The sequence below is a fragment of the Coturnix japonica genome, chromosome 1, assembly GCF_001577835.2.
Source record: "Coturnix japonica isolate 7356 chromosome 1, Coturnix japonica 2.1, whole genome shotgun sequence".
Lineage (NCBI taxonomy): Eukaryota > Metazoa > Chordata > Aves > Galliformes > Phasianidae > Coturnix > Coturnix japonica.
The window spans coordinates 165,707,591-165,723,985 of record NC_029516.1 but is presented as its reverse complement, the minus strand read 5'-3'; the positions used below and the strand labels follow the sequence as shown (position 1 = coordinate 165,723,985).

At 42.1% G+C, this 16,395-nt stretch overlaps 1 protein-coding gene across 2 annotated transcripts; it reads right to left on the bottom strand.

Annotated features, from left to right (window-relative positions):
• Positions 1-4,177: 4,177 nt before the first annotated feature.
• Positions 4,178-16,073, bottom strand: FAM76B (family with sequence similarity 76 member B). Of its 2 annotated transcripts, none has more exons than XM_015852290.1 (10): positions 15,913-16,073; positions 15,074-15,138; positions 14,921-14,975; positions 13,096-13,251; positions 11,575-11,774; positions 9,970-10,017; positions 9,695-9,775; positions 8,899-9,034; positions 6,969-7,070; positions 4,178-6,534 (listed from the first exon to the last, which is right to left on the bottom strand). In XM_015852290.1, exons 1-10 carry the CDS (start codon positions 16,006-16,008, stop codon positions 6,445-6,447), a joined length of 1,029 nt encoding a protein of 342 aa, XP_015707776.1. In that variant the 5' UTR covers positions 16,009-16,073; the 3' UTR covers positions 4,178-6,444. The 2 variants fall into 2 exon arrangements, with proteins under 2 accessions (XP_015707776.1, XP_032298088.1); XM_032442197.1 differs by having other exon boundaries at positions 8,899-9,031.
• Between the last annotated feature and the right edge of the window lie 322 nt (positions 16,074-16,395).

The window sequence follows — 16,395 nt, the reverse complement described above, 5'->3', positions numbered from 1 at the left end:
AGCCACTCTCCTCAGTTTTTTGTCATCAGCAAATCTGTTGAGGGCACACTCTTCCACATCATTTAGATCATTAATGATGATGTTAAATAGCATCAGATCCAGCGCTGATCCCTGAGGTACAGTTAATTACCTCCAACAGCCTCCCACAGTATTTTGTGCCACTGCTCTCTCTGATCTCCAACATTCAGTTGGTTTTCAGTCCTCCCCATTGCTTGTTCAGCCAGTCCAAACAACAGCTTATTATTTGTTTGGACCTCCTGGAAGACATTCAAGGGCCTTACTGAAGTCCAGACAGACATCTCCATTGCTCTCCCTCATTCATCAGGCTGCTCATCTCACTGCAGAAGCTTGGGTCAAGAAGGAGGGACAAGCATAGCCTCCCTGTGTTGAATTCTGGCCAATGACTACTGCTGATTTGCTTGTCCTTCATATGCCTGGAAATGCTTTCCAGAATTAACTGCTCCATCACCTCCTCAGACATCAAGGTGAGGCTGACTGCCAGCCTGCAGTTCCTTGGATCTTCCTTCTTACGTGGCCTTATATTATATATCCAGAGCAGTTCTTTTCTCAAAGTAAAAGGATATGCAGCCTCCACAGTATCTGGATGTCCTGGAATACTTTAACACTGGGAGAGCAGTCAAGAGACATTAGTCCATGGAACAGCCTCCTCTCCTATAAAATGGGGATGCTTTTTTTCTTAAGGTAAATCAATCAGAAAAATCACTACATAGTTCCAATGATGTATACCATCATACCTAATGAAATTAAGTATTCTTAATATCTCTATCTTTCCAAAATACGCTTCATATTTTATAAAGCATATTCCAAAGCACAACCACTTCAGTAGTTCGGATGGCATCAGTATTACACTTGGACAGGAAGAGCTATCCATTTTAAGTGCCAAGTTGTGTGCAAAAAGCATTTACAGCCATATACTTCTGAGAAACTGTGGTTTAAGCAGCATCTAGTGGTTGCTCTTATGTAGGCAGCCATTCCTATTCAGCTCTAGCTTTGGTCAGTGATTTAGTATTTAAGATGAAAGGAAAGCTGTTCATTCCTATTTATAAACCAGATCCAAAGGTGTGTTTGCATTGAAACAAAAATCTTAAATATAATTACCTCTAAAGCAAAACAAAAGGAAAAGGACTTTAAACCGCACCCTAAGAAACTGGCACAGTTATTACAGGAAGAAAGACTGAAGGATCTTTAACTGAGGAATATGAGAAACAAGTTTCAACTGTATCTTCCAAGGCAACTTCTTTTTTTCCTTTTAAACCAGAACAACCTCATGCTTTTCCAGTAAGGATAAGAGTCCAGTACTCACTCACAACCCTTTCTGGATATTATTGTTGTAAGATACAAAGATAACTTGCACCAAGGTAACTTCAATGAATGATACACCCTGAGTCAGGCAAATCACTAGCAAGTAACTTCTTGCAGATCCTGAAGGAATGGCTGAAATTACTGTTACCAGCTGCATTCCGGAAGACATTATGCAAGTACAGCACTGCATGCTGCATGAGAGTTCCTATATTGCTCAGCTAGATTGACAGACTAGCCATTCTACAATGGTTTGGGTTATTCTAGCAAATACAGCCTAATAACTATTCCTCTTTTGGAAGGTTTTGTTTGTCTGTTTGCTATAATACAGCATACGTAGAAGCATTCAAGGCCAGGCTGGATGGGGCTGTGAGCAACCTGGTCTAGATGGAGGCATCCCTGCCTATAGCAGAGGGTTGGAATACACGATCTGGAAGGTCTCTTCCAACCCAAACTTTGATTCTATGATACACTATGATACTATGAGGAATTATTTTAAGCTCCAACCAATATAGGCATATAAAACATTCAAGAGATTCTCTGATTCTATGATCAGCTTAGGCTGCAAATCCTGTAAAAGCCGCAGTAGGAATGCACCAAATTTCTGTGAACCAACCCACAATAAGATCACCAAGACCCAAAGCTGTTCTGACCTGTTTGGCCCATCTACTTCTTTTCTGTCCACAAGCATTCTGCAATCAAAACCCATCACCATAAAAGTCATCTTCTGCTTACACCTCTACTACTGACCTTTAAACATGCAGGTTTATGATGATGAAGGTTTATCTTCAGCCATTAGTATCTTTACGAAGTCGGAAGGTTTCTTTCCTAACTGCAAATTAATATTAAAGGAACAAAAGGAGTTCAAGCTATACTTTGAATCTTCTACCACAACAGCTATAGCAACCACAGAATCATTATGGTTGGAAAAGACCTCTCAGGTCTTCTAGTCCCACTGCCAACCCAGTCCCATGATGCCCATTGAGCCACATCCCTCAGTGCCACATCTCCATCTTTCTGGCAGTACTCTGTTACTATTTTTCCTAGGCCTGAACATTAACAGTTAACTTCTTATGCGTTCTACATCGTACACCTTTCTATTTCAAACTCATTTTTTCTGCTTAGTTCTCCAGCTTTACTCTCCTATGGGGAAAATTAAAAACAAAACCAAACTACGCCATAAGCAGTACCACATTTTACCTTAAGGAACTGCCTTTTCAGCATGTATAGATAACACATGGCTTAAAGAAAACTACCCCTCATTCAGCACAACATTTCATTGGGTAATGACTCAGAGATGTCTCTTACCATTCGCCCTCATTGCTCTCTGCTTCTTTTTGCAGGAACACATCAAACATCTCCGCCTTCTACCCCAAAAAGCCCCTTATCTGGTTCCTCCTACTTCTTCTGTATGCCTACAGAAGTCATTTTACCTCTTCCATGATGAAAGCAGCAGGACTGCACATAGCACACCAAAAAACATGTCTCTTTCAGTGCAGTATTTTCAATTGAACCAATATCTCAGTACCTCATTTAAAGGAACAACATTTTATGTGAACAGTTTTCTTTCATTTTTAAAAGCTAAGATTACAGTTTACAACCATAAACTTCGGTGTTTCCAAAAAGATTAGCATGGAATTGGTATCTGAAGGTACTGATGACCACTAAGAACCTTCAAGTGCTTATACTTAAGTTATAAAGTTTATTTCTTTTAAACTTATTTCATGAAATGATGTAAATCCCTTTTAAGGAGTCAATCTCCGGCATAGCCAGTTACACAATATTATCATGGATTACATAGGAACTGTATATAAACCAGCTATCATACATAGTTTTCCCCTCCTCTCAGCTTTAAAAATAGCTTCACTAAAGCCACTGCAAAATTGTATTAAAATGAGAGGAAGAACAACTCAGTATTAGAACAGTGCATTATTATACATAAGGACATCTAATTTAAAATACACTGTTTTAAGAGTGAGGCTGTGGAATCCAAACAATCCCCTTTTCTAGATAATTGTCTCTATCAATAGCTGCTGAGACTCACTTTCTTGTCCATCTGACTCATTTTTTCTTTTACATTCTGAACAGTCAATTCTTAAATGAGAAGTATTCTACTAGACTGAGGAAGGAGAAAAAGAAGTTTCCTTTCAGTAGCTAAAGGGGAGCTACAGGAAAGAAGGGGACAGACCCTTTAGCAGGGTCTGTGGTGACAGAACAAGGGGAAATGGCTTCAAGCTCAGGGAGGGTAGATTTAGGTTAGATAGAAGGACAAAATATTTACAATAATCGTGGTGAAGCGCTGGAACAGGCTGCCCAGTGATGTGGTTGATGCCTCATCCCTGGAGACTTTCAAGGTGAGGCTGGATCATCAGGCCCTGGGCAACCTGATGTAGCTGTGGTGTCCCTGCACATTGCAGGGCAGTTGGACTGGATGGTCTTCAGAGATCCCTTCCAGCTCAAAGGATTCTGTGATTCTGTACCTGAGAGAAAAACAAAAACAAGCTCCGAGAATTGCAGCACACAAGATCCAAAGACCAGGACTTACCAATGCAGAGTGCAGCATGTTATTATGGGCACCTCAATCCTTGAAATGGATGCAGAAACTCCCAGCTTCACCTCCAGTCTCAGAATCACCTAACTTGTACACAATGCATGTAGAGAAAGAACAACATTATAGTTAACAAAGTCAGAAATTCAAGCACTACTGAATACAAGTGCTTCTCTTCCCTCCTCATTTTAAGACAGAAAACCCACTTGAAAAAACATTCGATTCCACAAGATATCAGTTAAATTGTTTCTTTAAATTGCATTTAAGACAAGACAAATACAGATTTAAGAGTAATTTTAAAAGGACAGATTCGTGTTTTGACAAGATTTTATTGTGAAACGTTGGATTTAGAAAAGGTACAAAATGTCAGCAGTCATATGTGTGCCAGTACAGTGTTTTAATAGTCTATACATGTGGGCAGCCGAACAGCTTCACTGCAGAACATGTATTCAGATGTAGCCTCTAAAAGGGGGCTGCAATATTTGCAGGCTTGAAAGACATCAATAGCTACAGCCAAAACAACCATCACTGGTCAATGCTAATCAACATCTGGGAAAAGGCTAAAAACCACAATATGTTACAACAGTCTCCTTGCAGATCCACGTTTAAACAACATCAGTTTATTCTGTCAATAATCTACAGCTCCAGGACAGGATGTTCAGGACTGGGATTCAATTTTAGAGCTGCTATGTGGTTGCGTTTTAAAACCAATTTCACCAAATATGGGTCGCCATTCAAGTAGGGAAAAAAAAGCAGTATCAAAATATTGCTCTGAATTAGTGAAAGCCATAAATTCGTATCTTATAAAGGAAAAAAAGACAAGTATCCCAAGAGGACAGCAGAATTCTCCACCCTAGTTCAGCAATTTTAATGAAGGAGTATTTCTAAACATACAAAGTTGATTTCAATGTATAAACGTATAAAAACACACGCATACCATATAAAACAAGCTAGCACAATTTTTCACATGATTCAGTAGTCTGTCACTGCTGGAACTTGTTTGAATGTCTGCGAGGTATTCACAGCTCTGCACACAGCTGGACAGCCAAGTAATGTTCCATTTTGGTTCATTTATTTGGAGGTGCAGAGCTTATCATACATAATGAAGATTACTGGAATACAAGCAGTTACCCTGTTACCAATCAGTACCCAGAGCTGAATTAAGCCTACACTCACCTTAGACCACTATGCTGAGCTGTAGCTCACTTTCCTGACCAGAACCAGTGGGGTATACTAGGCTACACTGAATAGAAATACCTGAATATGACTGCTGTCCATTAGGAGCAAAGCTAAACCTAAACTGATGCCATTTAGAATCAAAATCTACCCCAAACTCTCCTTCTGACAACATATCCACTCCCTTAACTGCAGGATCATTTGTTTTGGCTCCTCTTTTCATACTGCGCATGTTTAGCAGGGGATGAGAACCTTGTGATTCATTAAGAGTAATCAAAAGTGACAACTAAGTAACTAATTAAATCAGACAACAGTGAATGCATGTACATTATTTATTTTAAATTTGAGTGTGTATCACTAATTAAGGTTGTAACATAGGGGGTACAACGTCTGCTAAGGACTTCAAGTTAGCACTGTGTCAAATGGAAAAGTGTATAAACAAACCACTGAACCTCAGTGTGGCAAAAAAGCATTTCTTGTTTTGTTTGGGAAGTGTTTGGCGTGAGCAGTACTACCAACACTCTACACCTCACAGACAAGCTACAAAGGTCATCTAAAGCCAAGACTCACTGCCTGTCTATGAGCTAGTTTTACTGCTGCTCCAAGCACTGCACTTTGATCCTTGATTCCGATTCCTCTGTACACACATTTATATTTACATAAAACATTTATTAAACATGATTTTAAAACATAAAAACCTTATGTACAAAATACCAACATTCCTATAAATAAACAGTTGGAGAAAGGCACTTGCAAGAAAAATCTACAGTAAATCTTACAAAAAACCACACTGCCTCTGTTACTGTACAATAGATAATCTTTCTGTAAATCCCTATCACAAGAATGTAAAACACTAATTAACTGTTATAACTAAGAATATAACCGTTACAGTTGTATTTACAAATACATATAAGCCTTTTGTTTTAGTTTCATTTGAGCACCATGATTTCCGCCCTAAGTTTATATTCTGATACAAAGTAAAAGAACAGTTGCCAGAAACCAGCAATCAATGTAACTGGAGACTCATAAACATTTGGCTGACATCGAGATAGCTTAAAAACATCCCTCGCTGCTTCGCAAAAAGTACACCTAGTTTGTTATTGCATGTTGTCCTTTTAGAGAGAACAATGCTAAGTTCTCTACACAATTTTCTTAATACTATTGCTGGCAAAAAGTTTCCAATATTAAAAAAATAATAATAAAAAAAAACATTCTTCAAGCCAGTTGAAGTGTTTTATCTGAACGGGAACTAAAAAAAGCCGCACGTTCATTATAAAAACGTGGAGGAAACATGCCAACTCATCTGGTGTGCAAAAATAGTTCTTCCACTACACAGGATTTTAAGGGCTTCGCAGAATTACTCAACGTTCCATTGAGCAGATCCATGAATCACCACCTCCTCAAGGAGACGTTAAAATACTGCCGCTTTTATCGAATTTTTTACCCTTTGACAGCGCTGCCACCTGCTTGAGCAGCTCTCTGTTTTTGGCCTGCAATACAGACAGAAAGGTGTTAGCGATTAGCGGGGAGTCTCAGATCGCACTGTGACACTCTAACTCCTCCTCGTTGCATTTAGGAAACAGGTACATTGAGAAAACTCAAACAATTGCTTTCAGAGCCTCAATATGAATATTCTACCTGCCAAGGAAAGGCAACCACATTTCTTCAACAGAAGTCAGGATCTGGGGCTCGCACTTCATTCTGTGATTAATAAGACAACTCTTTGAGGATTTCTCCCTCTTTAAAAACAGGCATGTAGTTTAAGCCCATATACTTCACAGTTGAATATATGTAGAGTTGAATATACTTCACTCAACTGTGAAATCAGACCGACAGCACACTCACAACTGATGAAACACCAGAGAACAGGAAATATTCCTTTTCGAGCCCCTCTCCAGCACCAAGCACTCAAGCAGCCACTTACCTGCAACTGTTCCACAGTTTCCTTGTGAGCCTTCTCCATGCTGTTCATCTTCGTCCTCAAGTTCGACTCCTGATACTGGAAGTCTGCTTTCAGTTCTGTCAACTGAAAATATAAATCCCATGAAGATTCCCTGGCCTGTTGCAGTATGTCTTCTAATCAGCCCATGAAATCTTATGGAAGCCTTCAGAATCTCAGGAACTACAGTATTTATTTATTGCTGTAATCTCCAGGTATGTCTCACAATTCTGTCAGTTCTAGCAATGGGGATAATTAACACTATTAGATGCTCTCCCTATGGAAACAGCATAAAACAAGTCACTACAGAGAAGTTCAATGACATTTGCTTACCTAAATAGCTTTACCCAGTAGATGAAAGTTAAAAATAGGTAATGTATTTCCTCCTGACTCATCTACTTCTAAAGGTTTTGTAACAGAGAGGTGAGGGCTTAATGCTTGCCCTCTGAATAAACTACCTACACCCTCCATGATGGGCTATACAGATCTTTCACATTAAGCACTTAAAGGTTTGAAATTGCAAGTACTTCCAACAGCAGTAACATGAGGCATAAAAGCAATACAAAACAGTTTCAATATCCCTCACACAAATATCTAACTGTAGAAATGCAGGTACTGCAGATGGTTTAAAAGCAGAAATGATTTCCTTCTGGGATCAGTGAGCTGGTCTTGATTTAATGGTTAACCACCATGCATACCTATAATCAACTTTTAATTGAAAATATTACAAATGTAAATTATGTAAATTATTTTTAATACAATTCCATAATCTACCTGATTCTATCTGAATAGTCTAGAACCACTGTTAGTGACTTAACAGCATCTAGTTATGAAGAAAGGTTGGGGCAACTGGTTCTGTTTAGCTTGGAAAAGAGAAGGCTCCAGGGAGACCTCATTGTAGCCTTCCAGTACGTGAAGGGAGTGTACAAACAGGAGGGGGAATGGTTGTTTACGAGGGTGAATAGTGATAGGACAAGGGGGAATGGTTTTAAACTGAGACAGGGGAGGTTTAGGTTAGACATTAGGAGGAAGTTTTTCACACAGAGGGTGGTGACGCACTGGAATAGGTTGCCCAAGGAGGCTGTGGACGCCCCATCCCTGCAGGCATTCAAGGCCAGGCTGGATGTGGCTCTGGGCAGCCTGGTCTGGTGGTTGGTGACCCTGCACACAGCAGGGGGGTTGAAACTGGATGACTGTGGTCCTTTTCAACCCAGGTCATTCTATGATTCTAGTTAACCAGATGGCACAGAAATAAGCTCTAATAAAAGATAATCACAGTACGTATTTTTTCGCTTCTGAAAGCTGAATCTCTTTTCTGAGTTTTGACTGCAGTCATTTGAGCTTAAGTATATTTCACTTAACTTTTCCTGACTGCCAGGCACTAATCCAAGCTTATCATCAAGCTTATCCAAGCCATCGACCACAGACTGAGACTCGATAACCTGCACAACACACATACTACCAATATTTTAAAATCCAAACACTTAATTTACATAAATCGTACATGTAAATTTGTACACCATCTCACAAATTGTGGCCCTAGTAGCTTTAACTTAAAACTAAAGTTATGCTAAACTTGAAATACTTACTACTCTTATTCCTCCTCTTATCTCGTGTGTCCATCAGCCTACACAGATCATTTGGGAACTCTGCTATCATTCAATTTAAAACATGTAAAACACACAAACTGCTGTGTGGCATCTTAGGTAAGATGAATATAATTTGGCTCTAAGTCATAGACGAATTCATAAGACAAAAGTCCCAGGCTTGTCCTTGAAAAGGTAAGGTCTAATAGGCTACTATATAAAAGACCTGCACCTGACTTTTGTTTTTTCACACCATTTCCACACCAATAGGAGTCTACAAAACAGAAAACAGAACGATGCAGTTCTCATTAAGCAGATGCAATTCTAACCTTTTTATCTTTCTCTAGGATGGTCTGATCTCTTTGCTGTAGAAGGCGTTTAAGTGACATTACTTCTTCTTTCAGCTGGCTTATGAGGACAAAGTTGTCAGTTCCCCCACTGTCCGCTGACTGATTTATAGAGCTACTAAAAACAGAAAGAAGTTAATTACGACATTAAAAGGAAAAAGAAACGGTACATTTTTTCAAAGTTCACATTGGACAATTAACAATTCTACAAACACCCTTAAGAACTGATGCAAAAAAAAGTATGTACCTGACAGAAATGGATGCAACTGGCAAATTACCTTACTAATGGCACACATTACATACTCCTGCAGATATATAGTTCAGTATTAGCTCCAAGGGGGAGAAATACCTTTGGAATGAAGCAGCCCCATTTAATCCCAACTGTTTGGTCAGAAGCAGAATATAGATTCGGTTTTACACCTTAAGGCCCAAAAGGCTTCTTTGGATACTGGCCCAACATTAAGCAACATGTTCAATCCTGTGTCTTATCTGAGAAATGTCAGGGAACACCATTTCATTGGTAACCAATGCTTCATTATTTAACCTTTATTTAAGGTTGTCCCAAACAGCTTAAAAGTAGGAAGGCGGTTCCAGTTTTCTCACAGAGTAATATAGTTGACAGACAGCACTCAGATGCCACCCAGTAATCTGTGTGGCTGGACAAGTCACACCTCCCTCACTCTTCAGACAGGAAAAAATAGAAGGAAGCAGCTGGCAACAAATTTATTTGTGCTCTATTGGGTCGAAACGCCTCAGCTTTACAAAGATGTAACTTTACCTATCTCCATTTGATGGCTTGGATTCCAGTTTGGGTTTTTTCTTTGGAGTTTCATTCTGAATAGCTGCAGAGGATTTATGGCTGAAATCAAACAAAATGTAAACCTAAAGCCTCGTGCTACATAACCCTCTAATTCACCATTTGGTACATGTAATATCACTAACTCATGCTCCTTGCTGTAATGCTAGAGATTAGCCAGAAAAGCAAGAAAAATTCCTTTAGATAAAAATGCCAAAAGAAATTAAAAAGAAATTAACAAATAATAATTTATTTACCTCTGTTTCCATAGTCCCTGATCTTGTTCTGGACTCAGACTGCTGATTCTGAAATAAACAAAACATACTTGGTAACTGACCAGAAGTACCATTATTCCTAAGTTTATAGGGATCATATATGTACTTCATACAAATCACCCCCCTCTTTTTCCTTTTTTAAGTAAAAATTACCTATTTTGAATACTCAGCTGGACAGCATTACCTGTCCCATTCACAGCCCCTCTTTATAACATCAAGAAGCTATAAATTCTTTTGTCTAAACATTTACAATACTGCAGCACGCAAGATTTCATGAGGGAAGGCAAAACCTTTTTTTCTCGTATTTCCCAATTTTTGGGTACATCCTACAGCTTATCTTGTGCTCAGCAAACTGGTCTAAAACAGCAATCTCAGAATTCCCATACTCTAAAATGAACATTGCCTAAAATGGTGCTTATGTGATAGCACGTGAGCAGCTTTACAAGTTTTAGAGCCCTGAAAACATCTCTTTCATGTCTAAACTCATGTCTTCAATCATTTCAAAAGTAACTTCACTGAATGCCACTGACAGAAGAACAGCAAAACTGAGAACACCACGTTGAATCAAATAGTTCAATGATTTTTCATTTCTACCTTGTATTATTCTCTCACCTCAACAATAACTGAAACGGATAGGAAAAGTCTTATTTATTGGACCAGAAGCAATGGACCCAGGGCAGCCTACAGAAAAAAGGTGCCAAACAAGCAACATTACGACCTGTATAGAGATACGCTCATTTTGTTAACTCTTGAGAATATTAGAAGCTCCATACTATTATAAAGAGCTAACTTTATATAAGTCTTACTATACCTCATGCATTACATTAGGTTTAGCTTGCTGCAACTTGACTTTCACAGATTAGAGAGACCAGCACAGTAATTCTCTGTAGGAAAAGAAGAATTTCCTTCAAGTTCCTAATCTAGACTTTTCTTTTTAACTGAGCATATTTATATGTCTTGTTATCAGTGCAGCTTGCTTTGCTTCTCTCTTTAAGCCATGCTTAGTGAAACAGGTTTCAGTCAAAAAGGAAAAGCGAAGCTTAGAACAAAGTGTGTTCCTGTGATGGGGTCATCACCACTACAGCCATACTATCTGTCATCCAAAAACAAAATCAAGCATTTCTAAAGTGTGCCCAAAGCCTATCAATGAAAATAAAAATCACGGCCACTATTACCGTAGCATAAGAAACAAATCAATGTTGGGATTTCTGATTTGATAAGCTGGGTATCTAAATTAAAGCTTGTATGCTGCTTCTACCACAGCCAGAGATGGCATGCAGAAAAACGTAGCAGGAGATGGAACAGAACTAGGTGAGATGTTCTCTGTGTCAGTAAGTGAAGTGAGTGCTATTTTCCTATGTCTGTATAATGAAATCCTGCAGGATTTGATTATCACTAGCAAAGAGATGCACACTGGTCCTGGACTAACCTCGTACCTTTCCTTCTGCTTCTCCATCTCACAACTATACGCACACAAACAAGGCACAGTGAAGTTAGAGTGGGTTATTTCCTTCCATTTCACCTCAGTCCTAACAGCACACAACTGGAAAAAGTAACTCCAACCATTCTGTTTCTTGAAAGGCTTACTTATGGTGACCACTGCTGTGACGGTGGTGGTGGTGGTGGTGATGGTGGTGATGTTTTGAATGGTGCTGGTCTTTCTCAGTAAGGGATGAAGACGAGGAGTTTGAATGTGAAGATCCAAGACTCTTCCTCTGTTCTTTTGTTTTCTGTAGGACCCGTTTGTAGGACAGTGTGCATAACCAGCAGAGCAGCTTTCCATCCACCTTTTGGGAAACACAGAATCATAGAATCACCAGGGTTGGAAAAGACCTAAAAGATCATCCAGTCCAACTGTTCACCTATTACTAACAGCTCCCAATAAACCATGTCCCTCAACACAACATCAAATCTTTCCTTGAACATCCCCAGGGTCGGTGACTCCACCACCTCCCTGGGCAGCCCATTCCAGTGCCTGACCACCCTTTCTGAGAAGTAAGTTTGGGAAAGTTAGTTGATGGAGCGGGCATACAAGTAGTGTTTGCCAGTATTCCTTTGGTGGCAGGGATGAACACTGAGATGACCAGAAAAAGCCATCTTATAAATGCATGGCTGAGAGGCTGATGCAAAAACAAAAAAATTCAGAAGGGTTTTTTTCTCCTATATGTGTTTTAGTACTTGCAAAATAAATAAATAAAGTTTCAATTCATGTTATCTTTAGGAAAAATTCAAACATCCCGTTGGTATGAAACAACACTACTGTATCACAGAATCACAGAATTGTAGGAGTTGGAAGGGACCTCTAGAGATCATCGAGTCCAACCCCCCTGCCAAAGCAGGCTCCCTACACCACGTCACACAGGTCGGTGTTCAGGCGGGTCTTGAATATCTCCAGAGAAGGAGACTCCACCACCTCCCTGGGCAGCCTGTTCCAGTACTCTGTCACCCTCACTGTAAAGAAACTGATATACGAGATATGCACTTTATCCTTCAATAAAGTGAATCTTATTCCAATTCTTTTTGTAATAGGGAATTATGCTAGAAGGAGCTCTTAGCAAATATGGGACAAACTCTACAACACAGAAGGGATAACGAAGTTGATGCATCTTCTAGAAAGGAAATCATTCTCAGGTTAGACAACACGTAACCTCTCTCAACCTATCACACATAATCAAGATGTCTTCTATGAAATGGGAACATCTGTTGTCAACCTGGAGAAGAGGAGGCTCAGGAGAGACCTTATTGCTCTCTATAATTTCCTGAAGGGAGGTTGGAGTGAGCTGGGGGTTGGCCTCTTCTCTCGTGTAATCAGTGATAGAACTAGAAGGAATGGTTTTAAGCTGTGCCAGGGGAGATTCAGGCTGGACATTAGGAAGTATTACTTCTCGGAAAAGGTAGTCAGGCATTGGAATGCACTGCCCAGGGAGGTGGTGGAGTCACCGACCATGGGAGTGTTCAAGAAACGTTTGGATGTGGTGTTGAGGAATATGATTTAGCTGGGAAGTATTGGTAATGGTTGGACTGGATGATCTTCTAGGTCTTTTTCCAACCTTGATAATTCTGTGATTCTGTGAACCTAAGCCACGCCAGCTCTGGAACAAAGCTTACCTTCCTTCTTCCCTCCTCTTTTCGATCAAAAGCACACTGCTGTTTGCACTGCTCACAAGTTTGAGGTGGGCCGTACTTCTTTTCTGAGTTGGTGCAGCGCTGACATTTCGTGCCAATAAATGCTGCAATAATATTACAGTACTGACAAGGCTTGGGCTGAAAAGCAGACAAATGGAACGGAGGTTAGTTCATTATTGAAACAGTGAAGTATTAGCACAGTTAATTCGAATCACAGAATGAGGACGCTTCTAAACTACAGTGGCTTCATATGATGCATCTTAAATCCTTTTTTCCAGCCATCTTTCTCCCCAGTACTTTTTCCTCTACAAAGATCGAAAGGTCAAAAACCACTTCAGAATTGCCATGAAAACCCAGATATAAACGTTGGATCTGCACTATACTTATGCCTTTTGTTTGGTTTATGCTTACATTCACTAAATGTCTGCCTCCATGCCAACAGCTGTTACGTTTCTCCAATAAGCTGAATTTCATCTAAAGTAGATGAAGTTACGAGCTATTGTCTTACAAACGAGATTACCCTGATACCTTCCTTTAACTCGTGTCTGCAGGGCACACAGACGCAGTGTGTGTATTCACATACTAAAAAGTTGAACTTCTCTAACAGAACTGATGCTGAAGTTCAAAACAAGGAAACAAAAAGTAACACAAATACAGCTAACACTCAAAATCTGTCCTGCTTAGTAGCTTAAATCGATTAACACGCAGCAATTTCAGACTTACACAATACAATGTGACTGTATTTCCATGTTAACCACTCATAACACAGGCAGCTAATGGTCCTTCTGCTGTCAGTGTGTGTTTGTGAGAATAGGCAAAGACTTTCTTTACATGCATGAGGTGAATTAGCATAGTTTGTTCTAACTACACCACAGTTAAGAATAATCATTAAACTGCATTTAACCGCAAGGGACTTAAAAGTGAACAAAACAAACTGGAAGCCAGGAAGGAAATCTGTCAGTCACTTTTCGAATCATAGAATCACAGAGGTTGGAAGGGATCTCCAGAGATCATTGAGTTCACTCCACCCCCTGCTAAAGCAGGTTCCCTACAGAAGCTTATATAGGAAAGCATCCAGATGGGTTTTCAATATCTCCAGAAAAGGAGGCTCTGCAGCCTTTCTGGGCAGCCTGTGTCACCCTCACAGTAGAGAAGCTGTTCCTCATGCTTGTATGGAGCTTCCTGTGCACCAGTTCGTGCCCTCTACCCCTTGACCTGTTGCTGCACACCACTAAAAAGAACCTGGCCCCGTCCATTTGACTGCCACACTTCAGACACTTATAAACAGTGATGAGATCCCCTCTCAGCCTTCTCTTCTCCAGGCAGAACAGCCCCAGATCACACAGTATCACTGTCTCGTGCGGGTTGGAAGGGACCTTAGAGATCATTGAGTCCAGCCCCCAGGATTTGAGCCTCCTGTGTAGCAGAGTGGCACTTCTACCACTTGTGCCACAGGGGGGATTCAAACCCGGGCCTCCGGTGTTGCAAGCGGCACTTCACTCTCAGCCTTTCACTGTACAGATGCTCCAGGTCCATCATCACCTTCATGGCCACCCATAGGACAATCGTCATCAGTTCTCTGTCTTTCCTGAGCCAGGGGAGCCCAGATCTGGACACAGCACTCCAGGTGTGACCTCAGCAGGGCAGAGCAGAGGGGCAGGACCACCTCCCTAAACCTGCTGGCCACTCTTTTCTTACCACACCCCAACTCACCTTTCCTCAAAGCAATTCCTTTTTCCCCCTTGAAACAAAACACAAAACAACTTTTCCAACCCCATGTACTGTGGATCCCAGCAGCCCCACTCACCGTTCCAAACTGCTTCACGTTCTGGGCGCACTTCTTGCAGATGGTGTTCGTTTTACTAAAGACAAGACTCAAAGTCAGCCGGACTCCACACCACCACAACAACAACCCCACCTGTCTCCCCGCTGCTCACAGCGGGCCCAGTCGCTGTCCTACCTCTCCTGCTGGAACTCGGAGCGGCAGTACGTGCACTTGACGATGGGATGCGCGATGCGACACTCCTGAGGGAGAACAGTGGTCATGTCCTGCACCCTGCCTCCCCTCAGCTCACAGAATCACAGAATTGTAGGGGTTGGAAGGGACCTCTAGAGATCATCGAGTCCAACCCCCCTGCCAAAGCAGGCTCCCTACACCACATCACACAGGTAGGTGTCCAGGCGGGTCTTAAATATCTCCAGAGAAGGAGACTCCACCACCTCCCTGGGCAGCCTGTTCCAGTGCTCCGTCACACTCACTGTAAAGAAGTTCTTCCGCACATTCGTGCAGAACTTCCTATGCTATACTTTCATCCCATTACCCCTAGTCCTATCCCCACGCACTACTGAAAAGAGACCAGCCTCACCACTATGGCTCCCACACCTCAGGGATTTATAAACCTGGATCAAGTCCCCTCTCAGCCTTCTTTTCTCAAGGCTAAACAGACCCAGAGAACTAAGGGAACTAAGTCTCTCCTCATAGGGGAGATGCTCCAGGCCCTTCACCATCTTAGTGGCCCTCCGCTGGACTCTTTCCATAGAGATCCCTGTCTTTTTTGTACTGGGGAGCCCAGAACTGGACACAATATTCCAGATGAGGCCTCACCAGGGCAGAGCAGATGGGGAGGATCACCTCCTTCGACCTGCTGGACACACTCTATTTAATACACCCCATTATCCCATTGGCTTTTTGGCTACAAGGCTCACGGTCACTCTGTCATCCACCATGAAGCCCAGCTCCCTCTCCAGCAGGTCTCTCCCCCCCCCGGCCCGCTCCCCTCACGCCGCCCCCCGTAGCACCTTGCACAGCTGCTGGCCCTGCGATAGCTCCTCGAACGGGTACCGCTGGTTGCACTTGGTGCACGCGTACAGAGCCGGTGCCGCCGCGGCCGCCATCCGCCCCGCCGCAGGCCCCGCGCTCCGCTCCGCTCCTCCCCGCCGCCTCCCCCTTGTGTCGGTGTCACCCCGCGCCCCCCGCCCTTCCCTCCGCCCCGGGCTCAGGGATCCCGCGGCAGCCAATCACCGCCTCGCGCCAAACCGGCCTTCAAAACTCGCCGCCCAATCGCCGCCCCCGCTCCGCTCGGTACCGCCAATCCGAACGCGGATTCGCCGACCTGCGCTGCTCGCCGATTGGCTGGCCCGCGGGTCACGGCGCTGGTTGGTCCCGCTCGGGAGATCCTCGCTTTCTGATTGGCCGACGATCGGGGGCTCCCTTTGACAAAGCCAATCCTCTTCCGCTATCCCCCCTCGGCGCATGCGCAGACGCTTCATGTGCCGCGCACA